At 36.7% G+C, this 12846-nt stretch overlaps 1 protein-coding gene across 24 annotated transcripts in view; it reads left to right on the forward strand.

Annotated features, from left to right (window-relative positions):
- Window positions 1-9099, forward strand: part of IQSEC1 (IQ motif and Sec7 domain ArfGEF 1) — a 787671-nt gene extending 778572 nt beyond the window's left edge. For 21 of the 24 annotated variants that reach the window (XM_085624821.1, XM_085624830.1, XM_085624822.1 and 18 more), the window contains 2 exons: window positions 2744-2793; window positions 4661-9099. In XM_085624821.1, coding sequence (XP_085480947.1) covers window positions 2744-2793; window positions 4661-5260 — 650 coding nt within the window. In that variant the 3' untranslated portion in view covers window positions 5261-9099. The remainder of the gene's footprint in view (window positions 1-2743; window positions 2794-4660) is intronic. The other 3 variants (XM_085624838.1, XM_085624839.1, XM_085624837.1) reach the window with 2 other exon arrangements.
- Window positions 9100-12846: the final 3747 nt, after the last annotated feature.

Raw genomic sequence — 12846 nt, forward strand, 5'->3', positions numbered from 1 at the left:
CTGAAAAACACAGGAGTCATATCTCATTACCCAGACTCCGAACCTGGAGGGTAACATAAATGCATCTTCCACTTCTTACGATTTAAAAGATTAAATGGAAGGGTCTTAGTCACCACAGTACAAATCCCATTTTCTTGACATGGCATTTAATTTATCTTGCAAACCACAAAAAACATGGCATGTTATTTGTCAGATTGTAATGCAACACTGTTCAGAAGTGGGCAGCCTGTACATCACTAACCTTTCCTGCAGTTATTGCTTTGTTGACGAGATTAGTTAGTGAGGTTCTGTATGAGAACCATGGTGATGATGAGGATGATGCAATTGCTCTGACTCACAGCTGACAACAAGAAATTAACATATCTCCAGCCTTTTTGCATTGATCTAAATTATGTGCTGTTTTATATAATTGTAAAACTTCTGACAAAAGTCAAATGACAATATAAAACATGAATATCTGCTTCACTTATGGATAGCGGCCTTTGTGGTCCTAAAACATAGAAGCCAAAAACACACTGACATAGTAAATTTATGATTTCAATATTTCTTGCAAGTTTGATTACTTTTTAATCAATTAATAGTAGGGCATTCATTCTAATATTAAATGTAAATATAAGTAATTAGATATAATACCCTGGATTACATACATTTTATATTGAGATATAGTATGTTTTCTTTTTGTTATTATTCAATTTCATGTTGGAAATCATTTACATCAGTTTTGTTGCTTGCATTTCTTAAGACTGTAAGATAGAATCCATTAGATGGTATTCCACGATCAAACTAGTGATTATTTGACTATATTTGCAATTTAGTCTTGTGGTTCTTGCAGTAGTGGGTGATCACCTTATGTCAGTTCTTTTCCGTTATGCATGACTGTTGTACTGGATGGTGAACGTCAGTGTGTGTTGCTGTTGTGGCTTTCATAACTATATGAAATAACTTGGGGAACATAAAATATAGGACACATCTAAACTATTTAAGCAGCTTAACCAAGCAGCATTAATATTAACATTTAAAAGTTAATGTTTAAGAGAGGTGCTTAAATGTTTATGCAATGATACAGGATGTTTAGATGTTGGTTCATTGCGATTGTCAAGTCTCCATAGTCCAATGACCCAATTATAATCTACTCAAATAAAATTCAACCCTCCCAAAGGGCACATTTGTGCTTTCTGGAGAAGTATAGACATATTTATTTTCATCACATTTCTGTTTGCTGCAATCATTGTGGCTTGCCAAACTTGGTTGTTCTTCCATCGGCTGGATAGTGAATTCTTTGGCATTTCAACAAGATTTACTGCATCCTTATATTGCCATTTCATGCCACTGCTTGCAACAGCCATGGATGGCTTACATGTTTACATATAGTGATTTACTTTTATTATCGAGTGGGCTTTACAAACAAATCCTATCTTCAGAATGAGGTGTTTTTTTTCCTGTTGAGTTTTTGTTTTTTTGTTTTACATAGAAAACCAAAACAACTAGCGCGGAAGTAATGAAGGCATAAATTACCATGTTTTAAGACAAACATAACTGTTCTGATTTTATTATGTAGTTGGGGCCCCTTTTTCTAGTTACCTGTTGTTCCCTTAACCTCTTAACACCCTCCTTTCCTCCTCTCATGGAATTCCTTCAGTGTTGGAGATGAAGTTGCCTTCCAGTCCCTCGTGCCTGACTTCCTTTTCCCATATGCTTGTCCTTCTTTTAACAAAGGTGATCTTCCACCTTTCAATCTTACCTTAATTACTGAAGTTTTGTCCCTTCCTCAAAATACTATAATGAGCAACTAACTTTTGACTTCCTGGATAATTGCACCGGTTTGATTTGTACCTTAAGCTGCATGCCAGTTTATTGCCCAGGCAGAAGAACTATTCCAAAGGAAGCATGTCATTGTGTGTTCTTAGCCTTTGATTGGATATTCATCCTATATTTTAACACTTGAAGGATGCTTGTTGTGGGTTGGTCCTCTACAAGGACTTTTGCAGCAGTATAAATATTGCTGTTGTACTGTTACAGATCCTAATTAAAGTTCAGTAGAAGCTATCCTAATATATAATTTTAACTGATCCAACCAAAATTGTTCTTATCTCTGGCTTACCAGACCGCACTGCACATCTTAGCAAATAAATCTAGAAAAACTAGTTATGGACAGTTACATCTGTTATTGGAAGTTAAGTGCATCTGCTGATAGTTATAAGAAAAAATACATTTGAATTCAACTGAGATATAAGAATTTTAAACAAAATCTAAAAATACTTGGTATTCAGAGACTTATATTTCTTCAGTCCTGTAGTGCTGAACTGTTGGTGACCCTAAAAGTCCATAATATAACAATTTTTTTATGTACTATTCAATTATATGTTAGCAGTATTGGATGACACAATTGATGCAACAGTGACACTTAACATAAAGCCAATATGAAAGAATTTGAAAAAACAGTATGCATTTTATACCTGTGTTGCACACTTTTTGGAGTAATAACATTTGTATTAACCAAAAAATCGTCTTACTTACCATCATGTTATGTAGAATTTGAGTGCAGTGATGCAACCTCTTTTTGAGGCCTGAAACTGTATTTGTTTCTGCCTCAGTTTTCTACTTCGCTGTTGAGTCTATGCAAGTTTCATGTAGTAAGGCCCTCCCAGTTTGTACTCTCAGGCTGAGTTATTTAGGGAAAGAGCTATAAATCACCCAGATCATGTTGCAGTCTCTAATCTATGGTATTGCATGTCCTGGGCAGGCAAGCGTGGGCGCCGCAGCAGTGCAGGATCGCTAGACAGCAATATGGAAGTAAGTTGGAAGCATCTGATATCTAGCTGGTTGTGATGATATGCATTTCTCAAACCTTTCTTTTGTGTATATACACTTTTTGCTGTCTTTCTTTTTTCTAACACATAACCTGCCTGCCTCCAATAATATGCATGCGTAGTCTGCTCACTTTGCACTACAGTTACTTAAAAACAATACACCTTTGTGGCGTAAACTCAATTTTCTGATTCCTGCTAAGCTTGTTCCCTATGTTCCTGCAAGCATGGTTGAATATATTTGATGTTTCCTTTAGAAACCATAGCTTAAAACAGCAATGATACAAAGCTGAAACCCCTTCTCCCTTATTTCATTTACTTTATAACATTGTCTTTTAATTCCAAGAACTGACTTCCCACTTAACTTCGTAACCTAAAATTATCCAGGGTTACTGACATTAATTTGACTAGGATTTGAGTACCCCAATTGGTAACTAGTTGCTGTAACCTAAACTGATTGGTGTGTCTTCACCGTCCTTGCTGACATTGTCCTACCTGACACCATAATACTCTGCCAGTTGACGGTATAATACATGGGAAAGGGATTTCATTGGCACAATGGATTTAGGCAGTACATCATAGCCATGTCTATTCATGTTGGTTATTCATCAACTTTACCCTTGGCTTTCAAAAGTTACTTTGTGAAAGTGGGGGTCTAGGAAAAGCTTTAGGTTCATATCTGTTTACAGTCTGGTTTTAAAATGTCCTACTACTGGCACACCTAGTTAATGTATTGTAAACAATAAATGCAAAGTGCAGAACTGTTTTTAGGAGTTGTTGCAAATGGATCCTTTGCTCATGTACGGGAACCAGATGCTTACTATCAGCCAAGTTTTGCTGTCTAGGCAACTGCAAGAGTCGGGAAGTTTTTCTTGTGTTTCCATCAGCAGGCCACTTTTAAAGATCACACACATACTTGTGTTGACCAAACAGAAGAAAGCTGTTGCTTTCATGAGGGCCATTTTGACCTTGTAAAAGCTGGGGCGGCTGCACTTGTTGTTGGGGTAGTCAGCTTTGTAGTATTGCAGCATGTTTGGTCCAATTTCTCATTGGTTATAGTGTACTTTGCTTTTAATTTGCTTAGCCATTCATGTTGCTTTTTAGCCATTTTAATGTATTTGGTGATGAAAATGTTGAATTGAAGAGAAATATTGCAGAAAAGTAACTATATGGGATGGATTTAATGTGGATTTCATGAGATTTCATTCATCTTCCAACCATTTATATATCGTTAATGTCTTTTTTTTTTTTTTCTTTTTTAGTTTTCAGGTTTCTTTCTCCACAACCTAAAAACACAGTTTATACACAGTTTAAATCAAACGCACTGCATCTAAGAATTTCTGTTTCAGGACTTACCACACATCCTCTCAATTAATTATTAGGAGTGGTACATGTAGGAAAGAATATCAGTTTAAAGAAAAGATGAGGATGTTTTATTGAGAGGTTTCTATAAAAAGTGTTTGGGTCTGAATTAGTTAGCTTGTCTGTTAACAGATGAATGCCCAACCACTTATTTTAAAGGGCTCTCTGGTGCATTCTGTCTAATGATGCGTACATAGCAAATATTTAGTAGAAATATTTTTTACCCACTACACACTGAAAATTCTTAAGTGTGGTGGTGTATAATGTGTTAAATAGTTATCTGGTAATTTGTTGCAATAGTAGCTACTCATATGTTGCTCTTTTTATGGCATTGTTAAGGTTTTCGCAATCTGTCTTGGTGAGTTTAATGTCACTGTTTCAGATGTAGAGTTCAGTGCAGTCAGGTTAAGTGAGTATACAGGATTTGATCTGACTCAAATATTCTACAGTAATTGCAAATCTTTTAATTGTACTCTATGATTTTCTTTTAGGGGTCCATCATTAGCAGCCCTCATATGCGCAGAAGAGCTACATCAACCCGAGATTGCCCATCACGACCACACCAGACTTTGCCTAATTCTTCCTCTCTTCTAGGTTCTATATTTGGTAGCAAAAGGGGGAAGCCATCTTCTCTGGGGCATCTGTCATCTGGCCCCTCCCAGCCAGCAACGCACACTCCAGTAACCATTCATCAGCAGCACATACAGCATCCCCCTGCAGCCCATCATACAGGGCCAGCAGAGGGGCAGACTCAGGCCCAGGTGCACAGCCACCATTCACAGTACTGTCATGTACCCCAGAACCCTCCGCCTTATCACCACCACCATCACTACCACCCACCGCAACATGTCCAGCATCCACACCAGCACCATCAACATGGACAACATTCATCAATTTCCCAGCATCAATCCTACACACAGCAGCTTCCTCACGCACAGCATCCCCATTCTGCTCATCCCTCATTGCCTCCTACTCATGCTGGTCCCTCTTCCCATTCCCAGCATGCTCAGCTCCACCATGGGCAACAACCTACATCTTCTACTTCAACCAGCACAAAGCCCAAACACAGTGGCATTAGCACAATAGTCTAGAAAATGCTGTATGTACTGTTCTGGTGACTGCAGTTTTGAAAGTGGTTTTGGTACCAAGTCATGCTGTGTCATTCTACCCAGAAAAGGCAATTTGTTTCCACTGAACATCTGTGCGTTCTCGTAAGAGAAAAACACATCAGTAAAAAATAAATATACATATCATCCACTTAATAGAGAGTGGTGTTTTTGATCCTAATGATCAGTCAGAATTTTTCAATTGACTTGAAAGATACCACTAGCTGAATAGAACCTAGCAACATGTGTCACATCATAACAGTTTTACACTCTATCCTGGATATTAGCTATACATATATAAATATATATATATATGAAATAAATGTATGACTAAAGTTATTTGTTTCATTCTTGCTCTTCTTGATAATGGGCAAAAAATAAGTAGACCTAATATGGTTGATGAAAGTACTGAAGTAAACTTTGTAAATATATAAATATAGCCATAGATTTACAGTATACAGTATGTAACATTTCTGCTTGGAAAGCAAATTTCCAGTCCACAAACTTAGCAATATACACTTTACAGGAATTCCATGTCCATAAGTAGAAAATGCAATCACTAAATAATGACACAACACGCACCAAAATTTAAATATGAATAATGAATTCAGAAGTTCCAGTATTTTCTTTAATAAATGTTGGGACTTTAAAAGAATCTTGAGCAATTCATTTACTTACAGTGCCAATTTACTACACATTTACTGTATGCTGTTTTAGTAAAACTATGTTGATATAAATACTTCTTATTTTATTAATACAAATCATTATTAATCAGTATTATTACTGCACTGCTATTTCAGGTAAGCACACCAGTAAGGTTGTAGTACTTACTCTTAGCGGTGTAGGATTACTTGCTAATGCCAGTTGTTTTAGAGCATTGGCTACACACATTATAAGACACTTTAAAGGCTGTGAGAACTGTGAATTTCCATTCACCATTGTCTTCATTTTTTACTTGACGATAATACGAGAAGGGTCCCACAAACAGTGCATGCTACACTGCAAAATATTCATCTCATACCTGGGTGCTCTAGTCTTCTTCAATGTCAGGCACCTTTTAAACAATATACTGTGCTTTGAACGTTATGTACATTTGAATATAGTCCTAGTTGAACATTTTTAGTTTAACATTGGCAGATGAGTCTGTTTCAAAGCTATTTTGTTTCTGCCCATGTTTAAATGCACACCTCACTTTCTTAACTGTCTTTCTGCGTTGTTGTATGTCCATATTTTATGGACAGTTTTATTTAAACTATCCATACTGTGTGTAAAACATTTGTAAAACGTCTGTCTTCTATATCTGTTGGCATTTTTCAACATTCTTCCTCTCTGTCTGTTTGAATTTTCCTTGTCTTTCTTGAGGATTTAGTTTGTTCCAAATAGCAAACTACTGCATTAGCAGAGCCCCTCTCACTGTTAACATCAATTCATTTTGAGGCTAACTCTACTCAGTGGGTGGTTAATTGTGCATCATAATTTAGGTCATAATGTTACAAGATGACAGGCACAGTTATCTCTGCATAAGGCCACACATGTAACTCAATTGTGAAATGTTCCTATTCGCAGAGAAGTCTACATTGCTTCCGATATTTCCTTGGTGAAAGTTGGAATTGAGAAAGCCGTTTCCTGAGTCCAATAAAAGGACTTTACCAATAGCTACTCTGGGGAGCAGTGTAAATTGGTGATGGTCTGAGCATTGTTGCGGTTATTCCATCAATTGTTCACCTTCTCATGCTCACCATTTGAAACAAAATCCAAGTGACACTGTAGAACTATACTTAATCAGCCAACATTTTTCTGTGATAGTGGGTAGGTGAATGTAAATATATTCCCTATTTGAGCTTAAGTTATCTATGATTGTGAGCTGCTTATACCACTCAAACAAGACAGGGCACACTTCCGCTTCCATTTCTGATATCATTTTGTGTTTTCTTTTCCCCTCTTTCCATGCCATGGATGTCACTAAACCAGCAGAACTGCAAACTGAGCACTTTGTTATTCACCATCGAAAGCAAATACAGCAATTTAGGGGTTAACCTTTTTACTGTCACAATTTGTTTCCATTTGTACTACATGCATTGTTTTTCAAACATATGTAAATCACTATTAAGTCTTCAAAAAAAGGACATGGCTCTTTACTCTGTTCAGCACTTCCTACATTCTGTGGTTTAGCTTATGAGAGCTCATTTGAGTTCTTGGACACTCTGCTCCCTAAAGTTTAAAAGTAGATCGATCTGTCTTGCATGTCATCTAATGTTAATAGTGTGAGGCTCCACTCTACATATTGTATATTTGCAAAATATATCAGTGTTACAGTTGATATTCGTTGAAGTAAAGTGGCAACATATTTCAATATGTAGGGCTTTTCTTCATACCTCTGTACCAATAGTAGAGTATAACTGTGATTTATAGGTTGTTCCAGGAAAGATGCATGACGAGCCAACTTGTGGCTTGTATATTTTGACCACTGGAAGCCATGTGTTACATGTAGGGTCTAGGATAAAAACCTAATGAATCCAAAATAGAAATAGATCGGGAACAATACATTCAAATTCTACTTTTACATTTTTAACATTTTGATCACCAAGTAGATTATTCTTACATGCTCTGCCGTTTGCATCCTTAATGTAATTTTATATGTAGTGTTTCTTACATTCATAAGTAGTAACTGTCACATCATTAGCATTTGAATTTGAGCCACCAACATCCATTCTGGGCAGTCTTTTATGAGTATCTAAATATCCCAAATCAATGAGTCCCTGTTAATGGTGAGACGAGATCAATGAACAGCTTTAAAGAACATCATACCATTGTCTAATTAGAACTAAACTCAATGTAGATGATTATTATGTGGAAAGTGTCTAAGAATATAAATGTCTGTTTGAAACAAAAAGAACAGTGAAGTATATTATCAAAAGAAATGTGCACATCATCACTTAAGAAGGTAATTATGACAAAATAGAACTATAGAATGTCTTCAAAAAATGCAAAGCCATACATCTTTTCTGGAACAACAAAAAAATAATGTATATGTATTTTTTTAAGTTAAGAATGTACTGTACAACAATGTAAACTAATTAATAAATACATATTAATATAATGTATATGTATTGTATTGCCAAAAAAAGAAACCTTTCAGACACCCGGTGCAGAAAGATTTTTCACCATGTACTGCATGCAGCAGAAGCCTCTTGTTTCTTGTTAAAATCAGCCGAGAGACTGTCGGCAGATATTTAAACAATGGACCTTTAGATGTTGACTTGCTGTTCCATTTGAAGCTGTGTGTTATCTGCAGTCAAGCATGCATTTTACTGTTCCATTGTAAAATAACATTGCACTTCTTGCCTGCAAAATAAAGGAGTAATTATGTGTAAATATATTAAAAAAACGAAGCAATTGCAAGATAACATTTCTGGGACAGAACTGGGTGGTGGAAATGGGACCAAGTGTGATGACTAGAAAATTCTCTGACTGTACATAGTGTGTAAAATAGTATGACTATATGTATGCACTTGTGCTGAGACTGCATACAGAGTGTAAGTATCTCCCCTAGGAACCCTGCATTTCAGTTTTGAGTTGTATTAAACTGTTAGAACTAGATCTTGAACACAGACTGTTAAATAACTTAAAGAAATTATCATGCTGACACAAAGCATCAGTCCTGATGAAACACTACACCCATTTTGTAACTTAATGAACGAGAGGAGTGCTTTCATTTTAATATGCATTCTGTTTGTAAGTAGTATCAAACCTTATCAATGTAAAGCTATACTGTGATCATGTGGAAAATTAAATAAACCATGAAAAAACAGCTTCTGCCCTGATTTCCTAGAGCAATGCACTTCAGTTTTATTTACTGCAACATTAAGGTTATATGTGGGGCAATATGCTTAACAATTTTTTGTTTACTGCTTGCACTTGATTTTCATGAAGACTGCTATGCCTATAGATTAATAGCAATGGATTTAACATGCTCACTAGTCCAGCTATTATCTAAGCTACGTAATGGCATTCATTTGAACAACAACTGTTATGTGTCGTGTATCTTGATCACCAAGCTCACTTAGACAATCAACTAAACGTACAAAATTGAAGCAGATCAATGTTTTGAGTCTTGCGAATGATTCATTTTCAAACATTTCTAGGGTACCTAAAATGCATTTAGATTTTTTTCATAAATCCTAATATTAGGTACACCCTTGAATAGTATAGATATCAGTCCCTCACGGTCTTACTGGCAAGATAATAGCATTAGATTGTTTTACAATTTTTTTTTTTATACAATTGACCTTTCTGTTTAGCAGCAACACTTTAAGGAATTGCCACACTTGTTAGTTCTTCATTATTTTACCATGACTTGTAATCAAGCTTTTTTTTATCACCTATTGAATTTATCACTCCTTGTGACACATTCAATTACAGCTATTACTTATTCTAATGACATGTGCTTTCACAGTGGTGGTCCCATACATTGAACAGTGTGCAATTGAATGTCTTTTGTATTAATTGAGTGAATGATAACATTGAAAATTGTTTTTAGTAATGTTTATAGTTTAAAGAAAATCACCACTCCTTAGATTTCAAACATGTTTGCTAAACCCTTCTACATTTCAAGTGTGATACATGTATTGGGTGATTAAGTTAACACTTCAGAGTTTTTCATATCTTGTATGAATATGGATTGCTATTATCTTTTCTAAGTTTTAAAAATTAGGAAGTGGGGCACATCACTACCAGAAAGTTTGCATTTGCAGTTGTTGCTTGCGTAAAGCATTTATGTGGTGGCATTACAGGGTTTTTTTTTTGTATCTGTTTGTTAAGGAAATATAAGAAAGCGGATATATTTTTGTGGTCCTCAATTACAAATCTATTATGCACTAAGTAGTAGTATAATGCGTGGCCAGAGTTAAGCAATGAGAATTTCTAATGATGTTTCAGTATATAAAATGATTAACCTCTTCTACAAGAGAACACCAACAAAGTCTTTCATTTACAATTGTATCGTCCCAGACAAATGACCAAATCTGTATATGCATCCCACACGAATAAAGAGATCGAGGGAGGATGGGAAGAAAGAGTGTGATGTACCTGACCATAGTTTTATACAGAAATGTATCCTGCTACAGCAGGTCATGAACATAGGAGCCCCAAAGTGTTTTCTAAGGCGCAAACTCATTACTTTGTGTGACTGTGGCCAAGCTGGTTTAAAAATGCCCTTTAGCATGTTAATTCTGCATGGATCATGGAATACAAATATTGAAACCCTCTTGGATCTAGCCTGTTCAGAACTCTGATATGTACTATGCACTTTACCCATCAGTTCTTTCTTTTCCATTGACTGGTAAGGCGGATATAACCTGAATGCCTGGTGTTTTTTCATTGCACTAGTAATGAGACTAAATATGTGACAATTTTTTAGCATGTTGTGGCAATGGTGTATTCCTTTGAGGGGTGGTCTGAACCCCAAATACTTTAGTCTAATATGGGAAGTGTTTATGGTAATAATTTCATGGGACCTTCTCACCATAATCATGTATTTTGTTACCTGGGTCATTGTCTCTATGCTGATCTATTTTTTGTCCCACTAGCTGACTGCAAATTAAAGAATTTATTTGAACAGTCTGTATCCTACGAAATGTAGATGAAATCAGTAGCACACTTGGAACTAGCCATACAGGGTTTGCAGTACTAGTTAGAAAGTTCCAAGTTAAAACAAAACGTACAACGTAAAATTCTGAATTTCAGAAACATGTTCCCAAACTTGTATTATATATAGGAAAAAAGCTGGAAAAAAATGTAACAGAAAAGTACAATTGTAAAATCCCAATCACGATATAGGTGGAAATCACAAACGTTTTTTCACAATTTTGTAAGCATTTTTTACAGGAAATGCAGGCATGCACCTCGACCAATTGTCATTTTTGACAGGAATCATCATTAAACACACAGTACCTATGAAAAAAAACTTTATCTGAAAAAAATATTCCTGTTTTTAAAGCAAAATAAGTTTTATTTGACAGATATCGACTCAAATATGTTCCTTCCTAGTAAAAGCAAGACAGCAGTTAGCCCACATAGGGCTTGCATATACACACTGAGATTTATAGACCAATCACAGATGTCCCTGGGAGTCGGATGGAAATCTTTGATTGATCCCTCCCAAACTATACCCTATAAACTCATAAGTCTTCAGGACAAAGAGGATCTTCAATGTGAGTATTGCACTGGTTCAGGAAAGCCCTTATCATTTGTACATATGGCTTACTAGTGGGCTTGAATTTCATTAAGAATGTAAGGCAAACCCTCACCCACAAGCCTAGACTGAATACTTCATCATAGGGTTGCTGCATTCAGCAGAAATTATTATAGAGCCAAATGGGCTCCCTGGATGCAGGGAGAACAAGGGGATGCAGGAACAATACATTTGTAGCATGTGTTGGCTGCAGATACACTTGCTAGGCAACCTTCTGCCTTGTGGAGAAGTGTGGCTCACTGGTTAGAGTAGGCAGACCTGGAAGCAGAGGTCAGCCCGGGACCAGGGTTCAATTCCCGGCTCGGCTGGGTCTTGAGTCCATAAATTGTCCATGGACTCGATAATTCTCGCTCCAGTGCATACTCGATTTATGGGTTCACACTCTGCGACTCTGGGCAATAGCTTGCTTAATCTCCACAATGGCCCCTCGCGGCGGGATGCCTGGCTTTCACCTTGTGGATGCCCTGCTGGGTTACCTCACAGGGGAATACCAGGACGGGTTCCCTAAGCAAGCGCTTAGAGACCGGTTGGTGATTTGCGCTATATAAATATCTGCACATTGACATTTACATTTACATTTCTAGTGTAGGGCTCGGAGTTGTTTTCTCGAGGGAGTCTGTTTACTGCTGATGTGAAATTGAGTCTCCACCTCCTTAGGGAATGAGCATGTCTAATGGCTCCTCTGTTATATTTATTTTTCCCACCCATGGGTTCGGATTGATTGCGCCAGAGCACCACACAGCTTCAAAGCCTTTGCAGTCTGTGTATGCCTAACAGGTCGGAACGGTATAAAACGGGGTGGCCTTATTGACCCTCTCTATTCTTGGGCACATGCACTAGAATAAACCAAAAGGTATGACACTTGAGGGATAAATACTGTTAGTTTGTGTCAACAATATCATCTCCATTATTGGACTAAATCTATTCTTTACCCACACATATTTAGTTGTATCAGATACTTCAAACACTTCTGAAAGGTAACTATAGATACATTTTTTAAATCAAATTTCATGAATATACCATTACACAATATACAACACACTGTCGGGCAACCAAAAGGAGATGCCGATAGTTTAGGCAAGGCGACAGCTGTTAGTTCTTGCTTTAAGGACAGCAAGCATAACCAGCGAGCCACGTGGTACAATTGGCAGTGGTGATTATATCACCTTCATGGCAATACCGTATGACCGCCCTGCATTTGCCTACATTTCATTTAAAAAGTCTTTAAGTCAAAGGATTCACACACCTGAGGAGGCCAAAAGTCAGCTGGCCAACACGTATCAACTACTTTAAAAAAAAAAGGAGTCCACATCCGATG

This window comes from Triturus cristatus, chromosome 9, assembly GCF_964204655.1.
Source record: "Triturus cristatus chromosome 9, aTriCri1.1, whole genome shotgun sequence".
NCBI lineage: Eukaryota > Metazoa > Chordata > Amphibia > Caudata > Salamandridae > Triturus > Triturus cristatus.